A 25457-nucleotide genomic window follows, 5' to 3' on the forward strand; every position below is an offset into this window, starting at 1 on the left:
AATGAAGAATACCTTAGTAACCTGCGCTTCGCCGATGACATTGCATTGCTGAGTAACTCGGGGAACGAATTGCAACTCATGATTACGGAGTTAGACAAGGAGAGCAGAAAAGTGGGTCTTAAAATTAATCTGCAGAAAACGAAAGTAATGTACAACAACCTCGGCAAAGAGCAGCGCTTCGAGAGAGGTAATAGTGCACTTGAAGTTGTGAAAGACTATGTCTACTTAGGGCAGGTAATAACCGCAGAGCCGAACCACGAGATTGAAGTAACTAGAAGAATAAGAATGGGGTGGAGCACATTCAGCAAGCACTTTCAAATTATGACAGGTAGATTGCCACTATCCCTCAAGTGGAAGGTATATAACAGCTGTATCTTGCCGGTACTTAGCTACGGAGCAGAAACCTGGAGACTTACAAAGAGGGTTCAGCTTAAATTGAGGACGACGCAGCGAGCAATGGAAAGAAAAATGGTAGGTGTAACCTTAAGAGACAAGAAGAGAGCAGAGTGGATTAGGGAACAAACGGGGGTTAAGGATATCATAGCTGAAATCAAGAAGAAGAAATGGACATGGGCAGGGCATGTAGCGCGTAGACAGGATAACCGCTGGTCATTAAGGGTAACTGACTGGATTCCCAGAGAAGGGAAGCGGGTTAGGGGGAGACAGAAGGTTAGGTGGGCCGATGAGATTAAGAAGTTTGCGGGTATAAATTGGAAGCAGCAAGCACAGGACCGGGTTAACTGGCGGAACATGGGAGAGGCCTTTGTCCTGCAGTGGATGTAGTCGGGCTGATGATGATGATGATGATGATGACTAGCCATTCCTTTGCGGAGCTAGGTTTAAGTTTTACCACAGAAACTCTTCTAAATTTCGGAGCCTCCGTTATAGGGCGTTGCGACAGAGATGTAGTTGATGCGGTGTGTAATTTCATTCAAGCCTCTAAATGTATTTCAACGTAATGCCCAAAATAAAAAATACCAAAAAAGGAGTCAGCAAGATGGTGTTAAATTGTGAAAGAATATATGTCATACATTCGAAGTCAGTAGGGTTTGGCAAACTCAGCTACCTGGTCGGGTCTAAAAATCAGATTATCGTTATTTTAATATTTCCTTTTTTTGTTTCTTACTCAATGGCTCTTTATTTTTGTAATGTCTTCTTTTTCTTGTATATATATATATATATATATATATATATATATATATATATATATATATATATATATATATATATATATATATATATATATATATATATATATATATATATATATATATATATATAAGATGACAACTTTTTGCTCACAACGACCGACACAGACGCCAGAATTTCTGCGAAACGACATCTTTAACGCTTTCTCGTTAAAAAGGATGATGCCCAACAAGTGTATCGTGGCTTTTGAGGAAGCCGTGCATCATGATCAAAACAGTGGGCGCCGTCGGAATGTATCATAGTCGTCCTTCACACTCGATGATCTTTGATCCCGAATAGGCAAATTTTAATGATCGTATTTGCATTCACACTCCACGAGTAGGGGGCATTCTTTTGTGAATCCTAGCGTAGTGTAAGGGACAGTGTGTTTGGCACCCAAGAAAAAAGACAAATAGAACGAGAAGCTTCGCCTTCATGGCCGTGACATCACTTCAGTCGCCTGCTAATAAATGTTTCTTTTGAGCCTTCGGTTCCCACAGCACGCTCCTTATGTCCCTTCTAACGTAAGCTCCTATTCGTAGATTCTATACGAATATGATGGTTTAATATGGCACCTTGCTATAAGTGCTGCGTCGTGGCAAATATTCTTCTCGCATTCTTGAGCCAGCTGCTTATGAGCTTTCATATGACGCTACCACGTTCTAGAACTCAGCCTATTAGCTTTACATTGTAACGTATTCTATTGTTACCTGTGACAGTTTTAGCGCATATATAAAAACACAATAGTTTACATTCTATTTTGTTACTTAAAACACGACAAAACACAGGTAACGAAATGCTATATATGGTGGAGAGCTCTCGCTAAAAAGAGAAAGGCTGGAACGTTCACTCAAATCCCTATATTCGGTTTGCTTCTTCAAAGAGGTGAGTAATAGTGAAAATGCAATGAAACAAACAAAGCAGTGTCAAAAACTGTAAACTCTCAAAAATGCGTAGTTCGATGGCCCGGCGCCAAAGATGACAAAAGAGCGAGCTTTGGACTAAGACTTCGTCGAATTAACACACAGTCAACCAGCGTTTTGTTTCCTGCGCGCCTTTGGACAACCGAACACTACCGAACACTATAGCCGGAATCAACTTAACAGCTTCGTGCCATTTCTTCTTCAGAGTTGGTAAACCCAAGCATCCATCAATTTATTTATTTATTTATTTATTTATTTATTTATTTATTGTCCCTCAGCGCTTTACAGCATTGCAGAGCGGAGCGGGCACTGACGAACAATGTTAAAGAAAAGAATACATAGACAAGACACTAGAACATTATTAAACACTGGAAAGCAACTATTATCAACTGCAACTATGTTATACAGCCAGTACATTATACAAGAAAACTAACAACAAAATCAAACGTTTACATTTCCAACACCAAGTATGTTATCGAGCGATGTTTTAAAACTGCAAGGCGAGGTGATGGATGCAACTGATTGTGGGAGGTGGTTCCAATCCTTGCAAGTTTCAGGCAGGAATGAGTGGGAATATGTTGATGTCTTGAAGCGAGGAACAGCAACTTTCTGCGCATGGTCAGTACGAGTTGAAATGTATGACTGTGGGGTTATTAAAAGTGAACGCAGAAGGGAGTTGTTGTAAATTTTGTGGAAGAGTACGAGGCGGGATATCTTACGGCGTGTAGCGATTGATTGATATGTGGGGTTTAACATCCCAAAACCACTGATGATTATGAGAGACGCCGTAGTGGAGGGCTCCGGAAATTTCGACCACCTGGGGTTCTTTAACGTGCACCCAAATCTGAGTACACGGGCTTACAGCATTTCCGCCTCCATCGGAAATGCAGCCGCCGCAGCCGGGATTCGAACCCGCGCCCTGCGGGTCAGCAGCCGAGTACCTTAGCCACTAGACCACCGCGGCGGGGCCGGCGTGTAGCGAGTAAACGAATGTTAATAATTGATTTCATGTTTGTTACATGAAATGGTGGCGCAGTGCAGGCTGACGTCGCGAACCGGAGTGTCGGTGCCTTCGGAGGTGAGTGCCGCGTGCGTCATCGGGACTGTTTCTTTAGTCGCAGAAGCAATCGCCTGCCGCGTTGACGGTCATCTGAGCGGGACCCCTCGAGAGTTCTTAACTTGCAGCCGATTCCACGATCATGGTTTCACTGGTTGTTACGGTCGCGTTAAGCAGACTAGCCCTCTGGTACTGCAGCTAGTGCGACCACAGCACGACGCCGAGAGGTGGCAAAAAAAAAAAAAACACGCCATATCCACAGAATGAATGATAAGTGGGCGAAGCTCGAGAGGGGCAGATCATCGGTAAACCGTAACTCTCCCGTGATAAGTTAGCCCATAACATCAATAGAAAGACGTAAGGCTGTGTGTGAAATATACAAATCAACTCATATTTTGTTCTTGTTTTTTTTTTCATTTCTTCGTTTGTTCTTTTCCATTCTTCGTTATCATGGTGGCTGGATCACGAAGTCCCTTCATTATTACGGCTTTATGGCTCGTGAAATGAAGCGAGAGAGGTTCTTGTACTGGCTGCAGTGTGAAGTTTGCAAACACTAAGTCTATGCACGTCCCTCGTATCGTGGTAGGTTGCATATGGATACGTCTGAGAGCCTATTTGGAAAACATGTGCTGCGCGATGCAGTCATTGGCAATGAGGTCCATCTGTCCGTGCGTCCGTCCGACTGTCTATCCATCTGTCGCTCACACTAGCGCCACCTCCTTAGTGAGTCATACAACTAGGTGGTTACGAAGCAGTCACAAAAGTCAGAAGCTTCGCCCCAAAAAAATTCACGTGACTGACCACTCTTCTGCTGATGGTTTGCCGCAATAGTCTGCCCACGTACAGGTACAGTTAAAACTTTCCGTATATAGCAGTAACTACCAAGGCGCGCTTCTAACGATGCACGTGTTCCATTTTGACACCTCAGCGGAAGCGCGATCTCGAAATGAAGCTTCGCACAGTGCGTCCTTTTCTTGAACCACGACTGAATACTGCAGCTGGGCCACTCTTCCGCATCGTCTAAATATAAATTCCAGAGCCATTCTTTCGACGACTATGGACGCCGACCTCATCGTTATACTAAAATGTTTTGTTTATGTTGGTTTTTCAAGAAAAGAGAATCACGATAAGCGATGCATTAACCTCATCACATGACTTGCCGGCAGACTAAGTTTTCTTGCTCTGCCAGCCTTCGCCTCTCTCTTTCTCTCTCTCTCTCTCTTTCTCTCTCTCTGCTTTTTTTTTTTCTTGGGGTTTCAGGCAACTACATTTTTCAACGAGATCCGAAAGGCGCAGCCTCTTTTCTTGGACAAGTCACACCGGAAGAGCACCGAGTGTCGTGCCGGGAGATGCGTGTACCCATTCGCAACAACCTCGATGACCGGTAGCAAAAAAGATTCGAACCCACGACCTCCCGCAGCTCAAAGCGGACGCTCCGTCGTGAGGCCACAAGGTGCCGTGCACTGATGTTGAAAGTGAGATACAATGGCGGCCATAATTATGCCTTATCCCATGAGAACAAAGTCGAGCGATAGTTTCGGGTCAGCGATATAAGAACGGTGCCACTATGTTTCTCAACGGTACAAGACGAGAAACCGACGTAGATTTTAAAAGTAGTTAGCGGCAATACTAGAGCGTGGCGTAACTGATTCCACATAGATTCTCAGTATGCCTGGTATGTAGGATGAGGGCCTTAATGCGAGCCTGCATTTAAAAACTATAATGAAGTTTTAATAGCTTATGCCCGTTTTCGTTTATTTCGCGGTCCGCTTCTTGTTTGTCCGCATTCTAATGTTTTCTGTGACAGGTTTTTTTTTGTTTTATACTTCATTTCGAATAGATCATACGAATCAGATGCATAATCAGACGAACAATATCGCTTCTGCTTTCAATAGTGTCATCTTCGACGCAAGCGAAAAGGGGAACGTGAGCTTTTCATTTTGACAACACGCGATCCATCAGCCACTCTTTCAATCATGTATAACGCCTAAGCACTCGCAAATCCTAACATTAGGCGTAACAAATACTGCCAACTCTGTCACTTATTCCTATATTTGTATATTTATCCCTTAAGAAACGGTGGATTTGGATGAGTCCTATGCGATGGCACACAAAACACGCGGCTCACCATTTCGTTTTCGCATCGCTAATACTTTGCGTATAAAATTATTTTACTGATGAGTTTCAGCACCAACAAATTAGGCTGTTAATCTTTCACTTTTGAATATTTAACCACCAAAGAAACCGTGTTACAGCAGAAGCGTGCGCAGAGAGACGGTTCAGTGGGGGCACACAGTGTTTCATTGCCATATTAATTCACCTCACAATATACAGAAATAGGAAAACAGGGGTTTCACAACCTAAGATGGCGGTGCCCATAAGTATAACGAAAAACCGTCTAAAGGATAAGCCAAAACTTTCTATTTCCTGTCACGACGCATAATCTTTGTATCAGATATTTAAAAAAACACCGAAAGCCCAGCTACTACGGTAAATTCATGCCTTAACCAATAGCAGGCTTCTGCATCAGCCATGCATGTGAAGTAGGGTAATCCTACGTGTTGCGTCTCTTCCGTTTTTTCTAAATATAAAGGCTAACCGCAAGTCAGTGCGGCCACATCCTCTTCCCTGTACGGTAATACAGAATCGCTAAGCATCGTTTAAATCCCCCACGTAGCGATGTACATACCGTACATTCCCGTTCAGTTGAATGCACTCTTCTATAATAATGCGGCATCGCTTGGCGTTGCTAAGGCTCTCCAATACCTTCGATCTATCTTCAGTCATGTCTTCGATGATCTGGCCCGGGTGCTGCAGGTGTTATTCGGGTGATCACAGACTCGCGGCCGATGCCGTGTGCAGCCTACAGATGAAGCCTGCTAGGATGGCTTTCTTGCTTTTGTTTATCTATTATTTCCTTGGCGACATTCCAGGAGTTGCATCCTCTCATTTACTTCTTTGTTTAGCTATCTGCGAGGGGCGGGTACTCGACCTTTATAACGCAAAGTTCTAACTACTGTTTGATGGACAAGTGGTTTAATAGCCTTAAATCAAAGGAATCAGTACTTTATGAAGTTGATCCACACAGAAAAGTTTTCATAGCGACAGATCTCCCACGACACTTAGCGGCATTATTCCAGAGACTTCGACTTGAAGTAGCATACATAAACAGCTTCCTGCACAAAATACATCGGTCCGATTCCCCGAAATGCCATTGTGGTCATGCAGAAGAAAATGTTCTTTTGGAGTGCGTCAAATACGCGAATGAAAGAGAAAAATTAAGCAACAAATTAGCAAGTTTGGACAGACGGCGCCTCAAATTAAAGGAGTTACTTGGACCATGGCCTCATACGCATCTTCAGAAAAAGGCAAACATCTTTTTGACAGACTTCTTAGTGGAGACCTGATTGGATAAGCGCCTGTGGTATAGACAGCCAGGGATTGTCATAAATGAAATCTGTTAGTGCATATACGGACAGTGGGAAATGAAGGTGTGCGTGTGAACAGTTCCTGACAGTATAAACTGCTGCTAGCAAACTGTGCATTTACATGATATTTCAACTGGTTTCAATGTGCTATTATCATTTTTTAATTCTGCATTCAAGAGTACCGTCCTGTATTCTTCTTCTTTTTTCGCTGCAGAACTTATTGGTATGGAGTAGCCGAGGCAATATGGACCTAAACCTTTTCACAGCAAAACACAGAACAGAGCAGAACATTTATTCGAGGTAACATAGACGGTGCGTCAATAAATTTATTTATGCCTGCATGCTATAGCGTGCAGACGTTGGAACTGCTAAATTGAAAAATTCGTTGACCAGCGAAAATGGTGACTGCAATCGTCACACCTCGAGCGCTTCGCTAAGTTGTATCTTTGGTTACGCAAGCCCACTCATTAGAATAAGACAGAGTTAAATAGGCAAGCTTCTGGGAATGCATTTGTTTTTCTCGTTTACTATGCAACCTGCCTACATAGCGGTCGCAAAAGACGACGCAACCACTAAATTCACATGTAATGGACTTATGAAGGCTAGCGTGTGCGCATCGAGCATATAATGAACGAAGCGTGCATTGCTTTAGTGTTAGCCTTTCATGCAGACGCCCCAATTGCAGTTCGGACGGAGTAAATTGTTTTTGTTTTTTTTCCTCGCGTCGAAGACGAGCGCAAGGCCATACATACTCTGAGGGGATATGTTTTCGCGGCAGCGTCACTTTGCGTTTCCTAAAATTGCACCTGCCGAATGACGGAAGGGACTATATTCTTGGCAGCCTCACCTTATCCAAGCAATCAGAGTTCACTGAAAGGGATATCACTGCGGTATCACCCACTCATAATATATGGCCCGAGATGATCGCTAGGGAAGGAAGGAAGGAAGGAAGGAAGGAAGGAAGGAAGGAAGGAAGGAAGGAAGGAAGGAAGGAAGGAAGGAAGGAAGGAAGGAAGGAAGGAAGGAAGGAAGGAAGGAAGGAAGGAAGGAAGGAAGGAAGGAAGGAAGGAAGGAAGGAAGGAAGGAAGGAAGGAAGGAAGGAAGGAAGGAAGGAAGGAAGGAAGGAAGGAAGGAAGGAAGGAAGGAAGGAAGGAAGGAAGGAAGGAAGGAAGGAAGGAAGGAAGGAAGGAAGGAAGGAAGGAAGGAAGGAAGGAAGGAAGGAAGGAAGGAAGGAAGGAAGGAAGGAAGGAAGGAAGGAAGGAAGGAAGGAAGGAAGGAAGGAAGGAAGGAAGGAAGGAAGGAAGGAAGGAAGGAAGGAAGGAAGGAAGGAAGGAAGGAAGGAAGGAAGGAAGGAAGGAAGGAAGGAAGGAAGGAAGGAAGGAAGGAAGGAAGGAAGGAAGGAAGGAAGGAAGGAAGGAAGGAAGGAAGGAAGGAAGGAAGGAAGGAAGGAAGGAAGGAAGGAAGGAAGGAAGGAAGGAAGGAAGGAAGGAAGGAAGGAAGGAAGGAAGGAAGGAAGGAAGGAAGGAAGGAAGGAAGGAAGGAAGGAAGGAAGGAAGGAAGGAAGGAAGGAAGGAAGGAAGGAAGGAAGGAAGGAAGGAAAAACTTTATTAGCAAGGGTTTGGGGCAGGGGTCATAGCTTTTGGGTGGGGCCCCTAGTCCAGGGCTCCACTGGCTGCTGCCGCCCGCCTGTCGTGACGCAGAAGTGCAAGCTGCACCTCTGGGTCAGAGCTGGCGAGCTGTGCCTCCCATTGCTTGAAAGTATTACAAAGTTTGTAGTGACCTAAAAAGGTATCTAAATTTAGTGGTCAGTTTAGGCATCCCCAAGAAATGTGGTAGAGCGATGGTGAGCCGCCACACCATGGACACGCATGCCCATACAGCGTTTGGAAAATTTTGCGTAATCTTTGAAAATTGGGAAAAACTCCCATTTGAATTCAGCGGGGGTCAATTGCATCCTCCCCTTCTAATGATTTGTGGGGGGCGCTGTATTTTTGTCGCGTGCCTCGCTGGTTAGCAAAGAATTTCGCGAGGAGCCATTCTGGATGGGTCATTATCCTCCTCGATAGCTTCCTCCTGGAGTGTTTCAAAGGATTGAATGTGCTGTCGAAGCTCTGCTCGGTTCGTGAGCCCTCGAGCAAAAGCGTCGGCACTTTCTTTTCTCTCCAGGCCTGCGTGTCCTGTACACCAGATCAGCCTGTATTTGTTCATCAATCTCCCGCCTAAAAATTTGCTTATTTTTATCGGAAGGCGGCCTTTTAAAAAGAAACGGCACGCTTCCTGCGAGTCGGAAATGATAATTGTCTGCGTTTCATCTCTCTGTTGCTGCGCTTTGATTGTAAGGCCAATGGCAAAGCATTCCGCCTTGGCGATCGAGGACGTGTACAGCGATGCACATGTCACCAAGCAGTTGTCGTGGCTAAGTACTGATGCAACTGAATGTTTAAAATTGTACCTCGAAGCGTCCACATACAAAACATTTGATTTGTTTTTAAATGTTTTTCGGGGCGATCGCACTCTCTCCTTTCTGCGCTTTCTGTTTGTTTTTACGTCCATGTTCTTGGGCAGCGGTGAGATCGAGATCTTGCTACGGACGGGATCCGAGATTTTTACAAGAACCTCGTCCAGGTTCTGGGGGTATATCGGGAAGCCCACCCAAGCAAGTATCTCTCTCTCCCCGCTTTCGTTTGACTTAAACGATTTCTCTGCGCAGTCAGTACCGCTGTCTTTAGCTAAGGGTTTGTATTATATATATACTGAGGTCCAAAAGCTTTTGGGTTGGTGTGCTTACCGGTAGCCCAACGGCCACTTTGTAGGCGCCCCTAATTATAGACTCGATGGTTTCTTCTTCTAATTTATTTAACGCGTGGAAAGGTAGACTATACATAACCTTACACAGTACAAGTGCATGTACTAATATAATTGTGTCCCTTTTCTTTATTCCCTGTTCGTGGTATGTTATTCTATGGATCATTAGTGTAACTTGTTTCGTGGCTGATTTTATTATGTTTATTGTAGGGTTCGCTCGTCCATTACTTTGAATCCAGTAACCCAGAATACGTGCGACGGCTACCTCACGTACTTTGACACTTTCAATGTGTATATCGATGTTTCCGTTACTTTTGTATCTTTTCCCATGTACCCTGATGATTTCAGATTTTCCTGGGGCACAGCTGAGCCCGCTTGCTTTCGCAAAGTTTTCAACTGCTGTTGCATGCAGCCTCTTGAAGTGTCTGCTCTTTGTTAGCCAGAGATCCACGCGTTGCCCATAGGGTGATATCATCCGCACTGAGAGTGTATCCTAACTGCGGCACTTCATCCAGAGCTCACGTGAGTCATAAATAGCGATATTAAAAAGCAGGGGAGAGAGGATGGCTCCTTGAGGGGTACCTTTGTTTGGCATCTTAAAAGCGTCTGTCATGACTTGTGCTACGCTTATCGAAGCCCGCCTTTCTGTGAGGAATGCCTTTGATGCAATTGTAGGTATTTGCCCCACATCGGATGTAGTTTATCGCCAGGGAGGCGGGGACAATTGCACTAGTGCCGCGTCACTAACGCCCTCGCTTTTACGAGGCCTACCGCAATGCATGAGTCCGGTGTTTCCAGCGATGACGCAAGAAGTAGCGCAAAGCAGTGTATGCGTTTCGGTTATCTCATTTTGAATGGCCAAGCAGTGTGGTTTCTCGCACTCGGATTGTTCCGAGTGGTAACGCATTCGAACCGTCCGACAGTCTTCTAAAGCGCGCACTTCAAATCAGCTCGCTTCTCTGACTCAGCGGAAATATAAGCTGCAACGACGTCGTTGCAACAGCTATGGTATGGCCATCTCTCGACAGGCGTCCGATTCCTTCCCAGGAGGCATATGTATACACAACGAGCCGCCCAATTAAGATGCACTGCGTGAACGCTCGGGCTCTTTACGCGCATAGCGCGTGCGCAAGCGAGGACATCGGACAAGACGAATGCACACCGCTGCGCAATTGCTCCACGCGCGCTCCTTCGCAAAAGGGGCCTTTTCTTTCTCCGCGCCGAAGGCGGCTAGCATCGGAGTGTGATATCAGAGCGTGAAATCTATGTCGTCATCGGAGGAGGGAGAGAAAATCGTTCCACGCGTAGCTTACGCACTAAGTTGCCCGAGAGTGCATGCAGACGTAAACAGGCCGGCGGCGACCACTCAAGAAGCCAAATACAAACAAGCGCGCAAGCTGGCATTATATGCCGATGCAAGCGGCCAGAACTGGGATGCGAGGAAAAACTGACGCTGCAGCTTGTTGGGGAGGTGGTACTCGGTGCGTGAAGACCGAGGAGCAGTCGAGTAATTTTTGTAACTGGGTAACGCGGAGCAATAAGCGCTGCGACGACTTCCCGTATTCCAACGCTTTGCTTTCTTTTTGGCGGTCAGACGCAAACATCCCTGAAAAAGGTTTCCAGCCCACGCACACGTCCATGAACACGTGTGCTTTCACGTAACTTCGATGACGTGTTCAGAAAGAAGAGGCTAAAAGGAGAACAATCTTCGTCGACCAGGCAGGACCTAAAGGCCGGTTTTACGATCAGCCTTTGGGCTCGACAAACTGGTTCATTAAGCTCTTGGGTGGTGGTTGGAACAGTCCGACGGCGAGTGGCAGGAGAAAGCGGCGGTGATCAAGTTAGGCTTCGCTCGGTTAGTTACTCGCATTTCACACGTTTGGCTCCATATATGCGACACAGCTTTTTCTTTATTGCAATAGCAATTATATGAACACCCTTCACTGGATTATGCCACCAGTGTCGACGTCACTCAGCATATATATATATATATATATATATATATATATATATATATATATATATATATATATATATATATATATATATATATATATATATATATATATATATATATATATATATATATATATATATATATATATACCAAAAACAAAAGTGATGCTTGGTCCGGGAAAGATTATTCGTATAGGAAAGAAGACGCACGTACGAAGTTATTTTATTAACGTTTCGGCCGTGGGTCCGGCCTTCATCAGAAGCCGATGAAGGCCGGACCCACGGCCGAAACGTTAATAAAATAACTTCGTACGTGCGTCTTCTTTCCTATACGAATATATATATATATATATATATATATATATATGAAACTGCAAGAAACAAAAATCAGAAAAAGACTCTGGTGCGCGGAATGGAACGTGGGACCTGTTAGTTGTGAGTGTGAGGCGTTAGCCACTGAGCCACGAAGGAGAACCTCCTTCAACGCTTAAACGGCAAGCTATTTATATCTACCACTTACCGCTGGTGACATGAATCTCAGTGGGTGGGGAAGGGGGGGAACTATCGTGTTTTCAGCATTACCAGCAAAATGGCGCAATGAGCGCGTGCCGCACAATCGTCAAGAAGTTGCGGTGCGCGCTCTCATCTCCTACGCGAACTTTGCCCCACGCAGAGGAGGGGGGGGGGGGGTGGACGCTCACTCGCGCTCTCTTATCTCGGGTGGGAAGGATCATACGTCTTGGCGTTGTGCTTCCACCGGAATGATTCAGTTGTAGTTACCGGGCGCCCAAAGGTCACTGCACTTGTTTACAGTCTCTGTTTGCGAAAAGAGCGTGCTGTTCAGGCACCGCGAAGTAACGATTGAGACGCTTATTCACGTTCATCTGTACCTGAGAGTACGTTTTGGGCGTCATTTGTGCGTGAAAAACGCGGAGCGCGTTTCTATCTGCTTGCCATTCTTCGCTTGACCTTCTAACTTGTTGCTATTGCGTTCATTGCTTCGCCTTTGCCATGGTCTTACAGTTAACCGATATTTACCGTCTGTAACAGACGTCAGACCAGACACATGCGCCTGTAGCTTCGAGAGACGCCACAAGACATATCGTTCTGAGCCGGCACTATTACTGTGCCCGCACATACTCCGACACCGACGCTTGTCACGAAAGCGATTACTATCAACGTTCGCACAAATTATCCATACGAAATCAAGTGGACTTTCGGCACAAACTGAAAAAAAAACTTACCACACTTGAGAGTGCACCCCGTGCATGCTGTGTATCCTGTGCTTCTTTAAGTTATTGCAATGTGCCAATTACTCCACGCTCTACCGCGTGGCGCGAGCATGTGCAATACACCACGACCACACTTATAAGATATCCCGCCACACGAAAATGAGCAACCTGACTCGCCAAGTCCCTCTGCACTGACCAGGTTGAGCTGGTCTGACAAGCAACCAGAGCAGCTGACGCCGCTGGACTTCTCGACGGAGGAGAGCACCTCTTGCATACTCAAGAAGTTGCCTGTTGCTCTGCATGATCTATCTATCTATCTATCTATCTATCTATCTATCTATCTATCTATCTATCTATCTATCTATCTATCTATCTATCTATCTAGCTATCTAGCTATCTATCTATCTATCTATCTATCTAGCTATCTATCTATCTATCTAGCTATCTATCTATCTATCTATCTATCTATCTATCTAGCTATCTATCTATTTATCTATCTATCTGTATATCTCTCTATCTATCTATCTATCTCTCTATCTATCTATCTGTCTATCTATCTATCTATCTATCTATCTATCTATTTATCTATCCTGCTTTGAACTTGGCATCGTTACACCCTTAGAAAGCAGTTGTAAGAATATGATGCTTTTGTCAGCGATGCCAGTGTAGTGATGTCTGTGTAGTGATGTAGTGGTGTAGGTGGTGACAGTCAAGCCGCAGTATACAGTCGAGCGGTAATCTATAGTATCAATATCGACGTCGCACTTCGTGCATGGATGCACCCTTCTACGGAGCCCTTCTTGACGCTCAAGAAAGTTGGCGAAAAAAGGGGACAGACGCCATGCAAACGCCGCCTGGGAATAAGATTCTGTGGACTGCTGGGACCTACTGTAAAACCTTACGATTACACGCCAGTGAGCCAACTCTCTGCTCTGACACTAACAGAGACTACCTGCGCTCAATAAAAAGGTGCATTAAACACATGCTCGTATAAACTTCGCCATCAGAGAAGAAAGAGTAGAGAAGAAAAGGCAGGACTGTTGACCAGTTTAGCCACAGGGAGGTTTTCTCTGCTGTGTGCGAGTACATAAGGGCAACAAAGAGATTACCCTGTTAGCCTATTGTTATTATTTACGGCTACGGGACTGCCTGAATGCCTGACTGAACACACTTGATGATCCTGCCGCCCGGTTCTTGGCCGATCCCCCTTTGTGGGCGAGTGCCAGCAAAGCCAAAGGTTCATCATCATCATCATCATCATCATCATCATCATCATCATCATCAGTTTGGCACAACCGGTTGGCTGGTCTACGCATTAGAACAGGATTGGAAAAATCGGAAGATGGTGTGGAAAACTAAGAAAAGAGAGAAACACAGCACATATAACCTCGCACACGGTCAGTCAGCCAGTCAATTAGTCAGTCAGTAAATCGCAGTATGTCAGTCTGGTACGGTAAGCGACATTACTGTCACAGCCACTTGTCCAAGTCTGTTTCCACACGTCGAACAGGGCTTGCTGCAACATCCCCCTGCTTCGTTTACTGATTTCTTGATAGAGTACCCATTCAGTTCATTATATCTAGGCCCTCCAACCTTGTCTGCAGATTATATTATGTATACGTTGACATGACCATCCACAGGTAATCCGAAACCATTCCGCAATAGCACCGTTTCTGCGTATCCGCGTAAAAAGCATAGTTGAGTTTAGAAACAGCGATTCCGAAATTGGTAACACCTCGCCGGTACTCGCGTGCTTCTTAACGTACAGTCAGCGACGTCGAGGAGGAACTTGCAACATATTTCATAGTCCAGGAACCTGCGAACTACACATACGGAAAGGAATCGCTTAAAGAAGCAGCCATTGAGCCACGTCCGCTCGTCATACGGGTGGTCCTCCATCTTAAGTAAGTATACCATCATCGCCGACAGACGGCTATTGCGCTCTGTAGCAGACGACGCAATGCTTCCGAGTTTTCGTCTGCATATAGCCCATCGGCGACTCGGTTCACACCAGCGTGGTTCCTGGTTTCTCTAAGAGTCGCCCCGTCTCGTGAGTTGAGACAGGAATAGCGTTTTTTCTTCTTTCATTTCCCGTCTACTGGCGATACACACAAAGGGAAAAAATAAGAAAACGTAGTTATGGGAGGGCGGTACAATTTAGCGCTTACTTGAGCACCATCGAGCCCGAAACTAGGAAAAGGCAGCTTCGCGTGACCGAGGTGAAATAGAAAGAAAGAAAGGAAATCAGGACGGCTAAAAGGAAGAGTTGTTCCACTTTTTTTTTCTGCTATCTTCTCCATACGCTTCATCTTGCTCTCGCACGACGTGGTTTTGCGAAGCTGCGGTTTATCTTGTACTTGTTTCGCTTCGCAATCTTCTTACTGCTCGTTTAGGATTTTCGTCGCGTAGGCGGGTGCTCCTTTTCCTTTAGATTGTATCCTAATGCGCGTTGTCTCTTCTCGCATGGTAAGGTGATAATAGTTCCATCAGACGTACTGTTCACTGTTTCCTTCAGAACGATACTTACAGCCGAAAATAATTGAGGAATCGAGGAAAACAAGCGCTCAAATGCAAGAAACAGGCGCTGTTGAGGCAATCAGTTTGTTTGATTTCTGGTACAAGGCATCCCGATGCAGGTGCGTGGGGCAACGTCAGGAACCAAATCTACAGTAATCGAATGTACCACTCCGTATACCACTCAGCGCGAGATGTAACGTGGAACTGATATACATTATTCAATTGAGACACTGCTTTGCATTTCTGTTCATTGAAGCCCAAAATTATATTTCAAATGGTGACGAAAATCGATACATGCAAAGCATGTTGTACTTTTTTGGGAAACCTGACCGCGATCTACTGATTAAATAATTTCGCGGGCATGTCCACGCATAGTGACGGCGCTAAGCACAGAGAATGGCATTTGTCAGGAAACAACCTGACGTTTATCTTTTCCTAAAATAGTTGAAAAGTGACGATTATACTTTTCATAAGTGTAATAAGTACCAGCGATCACGATTCACAAAAGCCACATGGACCCTTACGCGTTTCCTTAAGACGACTCGAACGCTAAATCCATCTTGCTTCCCTTCTCTGTCGATTGTGATACCGCACGCCGCCTCCCTAACCGATCAGGTTTGTCACTTTCACTTGACGTGTCTAATACCTTCGAAAAAAATGGGGGAGGGGTATCACGAAAGTACAGAACACGTGCTTCGAAAAGGTAACTGGATTGCTAAAGACGAGTAGCACCCGAGCATTCAACTAAAGTAGCAAACAATTACGACGTAATACTAAGCATCATTTGATTGATTTGTGGGGTTTAACGTCCCAAAATCACCATATGATTATGAGAGACGCCGTAGTGGAGGGCTCCGGAAATTTTGACCACCTGGGGTTCTTTAACGTGCACCCAAATCTGAGTAGACGGGCCTACAACATTTCCGCCTCCATCGTAAATGCAGCCGCCACAGCCGGGATTTTATCCCGCGACCTGCGGGTCAGCAGCCGATACTAAGCATCATTTATGCAATATGAACACAATAGCAATGAACTACAATGCAACTCATACTTATACACAATATTGAGAAGCTGCAGGCGAACAGTTTAACTCGTGATAATCTTGCTGAAGACCAACTGTATTGCTCTAATGTTCTTATACAGCCATTATGCTACCAGCAAGCGTCTTTCGTCACGAGGCCCACAAAAGAAAATGGTACTCCTTGCATTTCGCCTATATTTCCACTGACAATAAGTGCAGAACGAGGACTGGAACAACTGGGTCTATTTGCGCTGTTAAGATGTTTGGCGCTCATAACGCATGACAGGAGACAGGAAAGGAACGCACTTTTCTGCCCTGCTTGCTACTTTAGCACTCTTGCACTGCCCTTACAGATTGTTCAAAAGGATAGCCAAAGAGCTCGCTATTCTAAAGTGCGCTTGTTTTTGCTGCTTTCTAATGCGTACTTGGCAAGAAGAACAAAACAAAACTTTCTATAGGTGAAAGGGTAATGTGGAACCATGTCCTGCTATGGGAGCAACGTTGAACGACAAGTCGAACCCGTACGATTATGTGGAGTAATAATTTCCTTGTTACGACCAACTGCACTCAATGCCCGTCGTTATTACATGTGGTCACGGCGAAAACTTGACCTCGTTTATGCATGCAATGACCACGTACTGCTGTCGTAATAGGCGTTGGCAGATAATCTGAGTATATGTGCACAAAAGGCATAGGTCATAGCCACAAACTAGTGTATTCATGGTTTTGACATCCTGACCCGTTTGCGCAATAATTACTATGACGTGTAGCACAGCTCAAGGTGTTGAGGGAGAGTTTGGAGGGAGAGGCACCACGCAGACAGATATGCCTTCGGGGCATATCTGCCATCTGCACGGTAATAAATCGTCCTTTTGATCAGAAGCTAACTTCATTCGTGCAGTTTCATTCTAGTAGTAATAAACAAGTTCTGGTAATAGTATACATGCCTGAATACTCATTACAGTAGTGTTGTACATGTCTGGAATAAATTCCATCGGATCAGGGATGTCGCTTTTTAAGGCCGTGAGAGCGAAGGGGGCCCTTCTCGAAGTCAATGTACCGAACTGACAAACGAACAGCCCATGTGTGGCTGGTTCAACAGCTCCAAATGCACCTCCTGGTGCTTAGGAAAAACAGTGGACACAGTGCAGTGCAGTTTTTCAGTGTGACTGCAGTGCCAGAATGCACAGTCTAGTGGATAAAGAAAGCAGCATTGAGACGGGCCTGGACAAAATGAGAACGCTGTGCGGACGCTGATGAACGCTAGACAGATGACGAAAGACGCCATGCCGATGCAGTCTCGAAACAACGTTTTATGAATGGTCGCAACCTACAATAAAGCTCTGCGCTTGTGCATCCGCTTTCAAAGAAGATTCTGCGTGGACTTTTTCTTCAACAGTGGAATTGTTCCTAGGCGAGGCCTTTATGTCCGGGATTGGTGGGCATCATAACGGCTATGCACCATGGAAGTTGGGTAAATCACACCACTCGCCGCTGGTGCGCCAAGAGTGAAGGCGACAGCTCACCCAACCAGAGGTTGTGTGCCACATGCATCTATGCGGCCTATCAGAAATCTATCCCCGTCATAAACTACACGCAACTTCCACTGAAAAGGAAGAAAGCGACGGTTATCCTCCCAAACGGCGCACGTGTTACCGTATTAACACTATTTTCACGTGATTGATACATTGTGGTTATAAAAAGTGGTGGCTATACTACCGCCCTATATAAACGTTAACAAAGAGTGTTTAAAAGAGCATGTGATACAACATGTCCGAGATATTCGCGAAATATAGAAATGCGATAGCCTGACGAAGGCACTGCCAGTGGCTTCACTCTTTCATCGGTGGCCGCCAAGCGAAGCTAGGTCAGCTTTTTTTTTAACCCCAGGGGTCATAGCGTCCGCTACAGCTTTTCGTGCGCTATTTCTGAAAATTGCTAATGTTCTGCACGTGGACGCCAGCTGCCACTATAAAAAAAACGCATTCCTCGTAAGAATACGCGAGAAAATTAGCGCCAAAGCTCTATAAGTCACGGAGGAGTCAGCCGTCGCTGCTTGGCTGAGAGCACGCACGTACTAAAATGAGTCTACTGAGTGGATTGAAATTCCGGTCGCTTATTTTGGTTTTCACGCGTAGAAACTCGAAACGAGGAAATGAGGCGTGCGTGATGTGCTACTCTGGCGTAAATATCAGCGTCTTATAGGAAGCGATTAGCCCGAGAGGTCAACGCACTGTAAAGGGTATCGTGAAAAAAATATAAAAACGGTTCGCGGGAAGATTAAACACCATATGCTATACAGGAACGCTCCTTGACTTGAACATCTCTTGTTCAGTTTGTATATTTTTTTTAATAAATGCGAAGCATTTCTCAGCGAACTTCGGCGACTTTGAACGTATCTATTCATCTACCTAGCCACCTACGACTTTTAGCTCTCCTGGCAGTTTAAGTAATGGTATCGATACCTAAAATACTATGGCATAACATTACTGTATGGTGAACATAAATGACTAGTCATAACATGAAAATCATGACATGGGTGTCATAAATGTCGTGATTTACCTTTCAGAGTCTTGCTGCTATTGCGATGGTTTCGTTAACATGATATACTGCAAAACTGGTATGGTATGACATGACTGCATAGCGAACATAAGTGACAGACCCTATCGTTGAAATCATGACATGCACGTCATATAAGTCATGACTACACACTACTCTCATGGTGCGCTCGCGGTCGTTTCGCTAGCTTCACATATACCAAATTTGGTATCGCAGGACGTGAATAGATGACGAAGGTACATGACTAGTGCAAACATTATAATCATGAGATGCACGTCATGTAAGTACATGACTACATGCCACTCTCATGATGTGATTGATGAATATGTGGGGTTTAACGCCCCGAAACCACTATATGATTATAAGTAACGCCATAGTGGAGGGTTTCGGAAATTTCGACCACCTGGGCTTCATTAGTGCAGCCAAATCTGAGCACACGGGCCTATAGAATTTTCGCCTGCATAGAAAATACAACCGCCGCAGCCGGGATTCGATCCCGGGACCTGCGGGTCAGCAGCCGAGTACCTTAGCCACTAGACCACCGCGGCAGGGCACGCTCATGACGTGCTCGTGGTCGTTTCGCTAGCTTCACGTATCCAAATGTTGTGTTACGCGATATCAATGGATGATTAAGGTATGTGTTTGGTGCAAAAATGGTAATCATGACATGCGTGTGATGTAAGAAAGTTACTACATACCACGCTCTTGATGCACTTGCAGCCGTTTCGCTAGCTTCACATATACCCTTTCCAATTTGATATTACGTGACGGGAATGGACGACGAAGGCAAATGACACGTTCAAACATGATAATCATAACATGTGCGTTATGTAAAACATGACTACATGCCATGCTCATAGCGTGCTCGCGGCCGTTCAACCAGCTCCGCATATCACGTCACGTGATACTGGATTTGCTATTACGTGACGTTAATAGACTACGAAGATAAATTACACGTCCAAACATGATAATCATGGCATGGAAGTCATTTACGGCATAATTTACGTCCACCTCGTAACGTTGTGCTCAGTTTAAAGTGGCATATCAACCTTACTCATTCGTGCTTCGCATATCATCGCTTCCCACAGTAGGTGGGATCTGCCAGTTTTTTGTTCTAACGTATACGAGTCATCGTGGAAGATTCAATTCACCATCATCAGTATAATTGTTATCCGCCTATTGTGTGTCCACCACAGGACGATGTCCTTTACAGCTAAAGGAGTTCTATGGCCAAATAGAGTTCCAGCGGGACTGGTATCCGCAGTTTATAAAATGCACTGCCTTTGTTCGTTCTTGAAGATATCTTCCTAGACGTTTCTTTGTTTGTTGTGCTCCTGGAGAAGTGGCTTTGGCTATTTTTTAACTCGGTATCTACATTAAGCGAGGTTGTAGTAAATACTACGAAAAAAGGGGGCAATTATTTCCAACCCACTCCATATTGAGCCAGCCCATTCTGTTTCACATTACACCCGCTAAATTAATTTCGTCACACTATCTGACTCTTTGCAATCATATTTCCATTTACGTCCCTTGGACTCCACTCCGCTGCCTTAACTGGCCACTGGTCGTCTGTCCCACGCATTACATGGCCAGGACTGCTGACTGGCAGGTCGTGGGATCGAATCTCGGCCGCGGCGGCCACTTTTTCGATCGAGGCGGAAATTTTTAAGGCCCGTGTACCTAAATTTATATACATGTTAAAAACAACACCACGTGGTCGAAATTTCCGGAGCCCTCCGCTAAGGCTTCTCTCATAACTATGTCGGGGTCTTGGGACGTTAAACCCCAAAAGTTGTGATTACATTATATGGCCAGTCATGGGCTGTTCATTTCACTTCTTTCGTTGAACTCAGCAGTACCTTCTTCCCAGTTCACAATTACAAGACACGTACGGTACACATAAGGTGCTATTCAGCTCCAGGACTCCCCGAACAAAATTCGGCGTCGCTTCAAAAATAGTACAGTGTGCCTGTATGATCACGGCTGGAAAAAAAAATTGATGCCGTACAAATGAATCTATTGTGAATCATAAGTCAGAACTCGAGCATTAAAGGCTTGGTTGCCACTCGCGCGTCCATATACGTCTCCCTTTGCGCCATAATTACTACATCTCAATTAAGAAAGTACAAATAATGGTTACCATGCTTTCTTGGCCATCGTGTGCAAAACTGGGCTCCTCGATGTACTCTCCCTCTTTCGCTCAAGTCGGCATGCCACATCGTAGTTTGTGAGCAGCGGTAAACCTTGTCTGCCCTACGTTCCGCGCTTTATATTCGATTTATTCAGATATGTAATCATTTTTATAGGCGTATAGGTTATGCCCTTAACAAAACATACCTACTCTGAAAAAAAAAAAAAAGAACGGCTTAACACAATTCACGGAGCCTTTAACATAGCGTTATTAGCTAGCCGTGATATACAATAGGGCTTTCACTTTTGAGTGAACAGAAATAAAAATAAGGTTGTTTTTTTTTCGACCACTTACATTCTTTTAGGTTTTTTTATTATTATTATTTCGCAAGGAGAGAAGAATCTCGGATAGACCACATATTCTAACTCTGAAATTTCGTTATATTTCGAAAATACACAGCCACTTTAAAACTCTTGCGGTCCTCCATTTTTTCACATTGAGGGAAAAGGGTTCGTCAAGAAGCCCCTTTGCATTTCACAACATTAATTGCGCAGCGCTGCTGCTAAATGATCATCCGTAGACGAGTCGGCGGATTGACTGGATGGAAAGGAAATACACAAAGACCAACAGCTCTGCAAGTCACGCAAGATTGGATCCGCGGGTTGTGTCAGAGCGATGCAAGCAGTGCCCGTGCTTGAATCGTTCTCTACCAACTTCTACCCTGCTGTGGGCGAACGCATAGCCAAAACGTTAGCGCTGCGCCCTGTTTTCACAACTGTGCGTCCACCTGGGGCGAAATTCCTATCGATTTCTCGGTTACATACGAAGCAGTGCACGACGACAAGCACAGAAGGAACGATAGGGACACACAAACTGTTATCAACTCGTCCAACTTTCGACATTACTGAACTATCGATTTCTCGTCTTCAGCTTCGCCCGTAGCTTTACACGCTGCATGCGAAACTTCCAAACGAGCTCCAGTTTCCGAATACCTGTATTGAAGGGAGGACAAAAACAACAAGAGAGAAGGCAGGGAGGTTAATCAGGCACATGCCCGGTTTGCTACCCTACGCTGGGGGAATGGGAAGGGGAGCATAAAGATGAGAGAGAGAGATAGAGAGAAGAGAAAGAGAGGATTGTCAGTCAATGGGCTGACGCGTACGCGGCGGTGGCACTACACCTAAGTTAAAGGTGTTCACATAGGCCTGTAGCCCTCAAAAAGCACAAGACGGCTTTGACTGCTTTTTGAGCCGACGAAAGGCGAGGACGGTGTTCCAGTAGCATCTGCGTAGAGAGTGGCCGATCATCTAATCGTCGCAATGTATCCGAAGGTGATCCGATGTCTCCGTTACGGTGCATCAGTGGCTATAGGGTGCTCGGTCACTCACCCAAAGGTCACGGGTTCGATTCCAGCTACCGCGGCGGTGGCATTTCTATTTAGGCGAAAAGGTAGAGAGACCCGTGAACTGTGTGACGTAGGTGTACGTTAAAGGATGGTCTTGCGTGACGGCATCTCTACTAACCATATCGTGGTTTAAGGGTGTAAAACTCCGTATGTATTATAATATATATTATAATATGTTATATATTATCATAATATATTATATAAAGTAAACCAATAGTTATTTTTAGATTGATGACTCGCACTCTGATACGTATAATGCCGTTAATATCACTATCACACGTTTTTTTATTAAAGAAATATTTTTGCTTAAATTTTGTTTTGGTTTTCAGTTTCGCGCGATAATTTCCGCGCGTGACGTCCCGGATTTCAGTCTAACTTTTGTATTTTTGCAAAATTGGCTCTACGAAATTTGATGAAAATTGGTATATTTCCTCGACAGCCCCTTCAGAGGCCAATGTACTTCGTTTTCACTGAGTATAAATCACGTGTTAAGTGGTACGCGTCGTCACAATCTATGACGTCACGGTTTATGGCGCGACACTTTCAAGGTTGTGTCGTCAAGTGCACTTTTTTTCATCGCGTTTGCTCGATTGGCGGGCGTCTTCTTGCGGCAATAGTAGTGTTTTGGGTGTTGTGAAATGGCTGTTTGATAATGCTCAAGAAAAATAGTTTCTCCCTTCACTGTTCCTTCAACAATAGTAGCGTGAAAATTTGTCGATGGCACGGTGTGCATCGGTACTTTGTTGAGGTACGGCTCAAAAGGAAATCCGCGATTTATTCGTTGCAAACTTTTTTCTACTAAGCTCCAGCAATTCGAGAAAGTCGGCGTTTGTGGAAGACATGCCAAGCCACTGCACCCATGACAGCAAGAGGCGTAAAAACATCTGGTGAACGTCTTTGAAACGTTCAGCAATATCAAGCCACTGAAAGCTGAACACTTTACTGAAGTGCCCATTCAGATGCAGATGAAAATTTACATACTGGGTGCTAACTGCAAAAACTGGCCTTTAAAGGTCTTGCTGATATTTAGAACGTCAGCGTTTGTCCGTAACACTCTGGGTCATTGCACGTACGATCATCAATGATCCAAGTCACCTCACCGCTGATCTCTCGCGTCTGGAGTTCTCGAAAGCTCTATACAGGATAGTTGTGACACTCCAAACCATTCGAAAAGTTAAAAGCTGCACATTCTCTTCGTGACAGAAGGAAACGAAGACTCCAGTTCCTCAGTTTTCAATAAGTGTTCTTCAGTAAATGATCTTCAACAAGAGTTCTTTTCCTTTTTTTTTCTTGACAGACGCTGTGGACGTAGTGTAGTCACAACAAAACACTGCGTTTACAAAATAGTGCGCGTTAATTAGGGGCTAACAAACACGTGTACTTATCTTTTATTCGTCTATACACATTGCGTTCAACCGGTGTGTGAAGTATGCCGCTATTGCTCAAATCCAAGTTCTTACCCCTTTTGATCGGCCAAATTGACGGTTAACTTATCCCCACACTCCAACTTATTCTTTCTGTCACAGTTCACACCACGAGGGAAGAAAGTTGCATTACACAGTGTTGAACACAATTTTATATTATTGTGTGCATTGATTGCATAATCGTTCATACAGACCATAGGAGTTTGTTACAATTACGTTGCAATAGCTGCAGTACCAACCGCACAGTATGGGCTACCAGCTGTCACTGGAGAATAGACGCAAGAGAGTTGTCTCTAATAGAGTCTGCGGCCGTTTCATGCCAGAGCGACTGTTCAAATGATTAACTTCATGGCATACTATCGCAAGAATGTTCATTCAAACAGCCCGTGAAAACTTGTGATCTTTTCAGACCACAGACTGAACACAATGAAAGCAGGTATGACTCGCCACTTGTCGCTAAATGACATCTATAGGCTATCCACGAGTATATTTTAGGTAGTCTGAAACAGTTATTTTATAGACTTGATATTGTCTGTCATTATCATCAACGAGTACTGAGTAAAGTTTGTGCGAAGGTTCTTAACGTCAATAAAACATCCGTTCATCCCTGCTCATAGAAGCCACTATTTCTTATCTTTGGTCATCCAACATGAAAGACGTGCAACTGAACGTGGCCAGTATGTCATTCATCTAGGCCAGTATCTATAAAGCATCCGCTCCCTTTCGATGCATTTACTTCTATTCGAACAAACGTAACGCAAATGCCTCCTCGTGTAACATCTGACGTCTCGACAAAGAAAAAGACTCTGTTACCGCAGCGTCTTACCTCAACTGTGTACAGGGTATACTCCAAATACAGTATCTGTGGAAATCTATTTCCGCCAGAGATGTGGCGTGAAGATAACGACGGAGCGGGCATTCGATATTGAGGTCGGTAAAGGAAAACTGATATGCCGCACACAAGGAAGTGTTACTTTTTTAGCGCAGGTGTTATCGCTGCCTAAAGGAATAAGAGAATATGTTGGTCGTACATAAGCCGTAGCTTCTGACGGCGAGACAGACCAGAAGAACTCCGTCAACGAAATGAGATTGAACTACATTGACAACATCAACGGGCTTTTCGGACATCGAAGAAGTGCGTAGCGCAGTGATCTATATCGTGAATCCTGAATGCAGCGAAAGCACCATAGTAAAACAGTAACAGGCATTCCGAAACTTACCCATGAGTACGAGGGTGCATACGAAGATCATGGCGATGCTCTCTGATACACGGACCACAGAAGCCATCGTAACTAAGAGATGACACAGGTTCGACCCGTGGGTGGCTTCCCGGAAGCCTTTGCTGCTGATCACACCACGCCAGCGAACCTGGCGAATACAAGCGTAGTCTCACCACAGACACGTAATCCTTGAATGGCTCACACTGGAAAACAGCCTTCCGCACACTGAAGAGAAACAGAAAGCCAATCACACCACTTAACAACCCGCAACTTGGTTTGCCCTACGTTTTCCCACCGCTGGAACTCTGCAGTTGGAGAAGGTCCTCTTGCGGGGATGAAGTCTGGTCGCTTAGTCCTCCGACGTCTGATGTCTTGCGCCGGCTCAGAAGAAAGGATCAGCCGATAGTCTTGCAAGATAGGCTGCTATTTGAGAACCGTACACTTTTTTCTCTCTCTCTCTCTTGTCTATTTTAGCCGTCGACAGCCCACGAAGATTGCCCCAGGACAGTCACGAGACCACGCAAAAGTCGCTCGTAGCTGAAAGACCTCTCACCACCGCCTACAACTTGCACGAGTGGACCTTCCGAATAA

At 44.9% G+C, this 25457-nt stretch overlaps 1 protein-coding gene across 1 annotated transcript in view; it reads right to left on the reverse strand.

Annotated features, from left to right (window-relative positions):
• Positions 1–25122, reverse strand: part of LOC119167376 (uncharacterized) — a 63751-nt gene extending 38629 nt beyond the window's left edge. Inside the window, exon 1 of the mRNA XM_037418848.2 lies at positions 24867–25122. Coding sequence (XP_037274745.1) covers positions 24867–24933 — 67 coding nt within the window. The 5' untranslated portion in view covers positions 24934–25122. The remainder of the gene's footprint in view (positions 1–24866) is intronic.
• Positions 25123–25457: the final 335 nt, after the last annotated feature.

This window comes from Rhipicephalus microplus, chromosome 6 (genome assembly GCF_043290135.1).
Source record: "Rhipicephalus microplus isolate Deutch F79 chromosome 6, USDA_Rmic, whole genome shotgun sequence".
In the NCBI taxonomy this organism is placed as follows: Eukaryota; Metazoa; Arthropoda; class Arachnida; order Ixodida; family Ixodidae; genus Rhipicephalus; species Rhipicephalus microplus.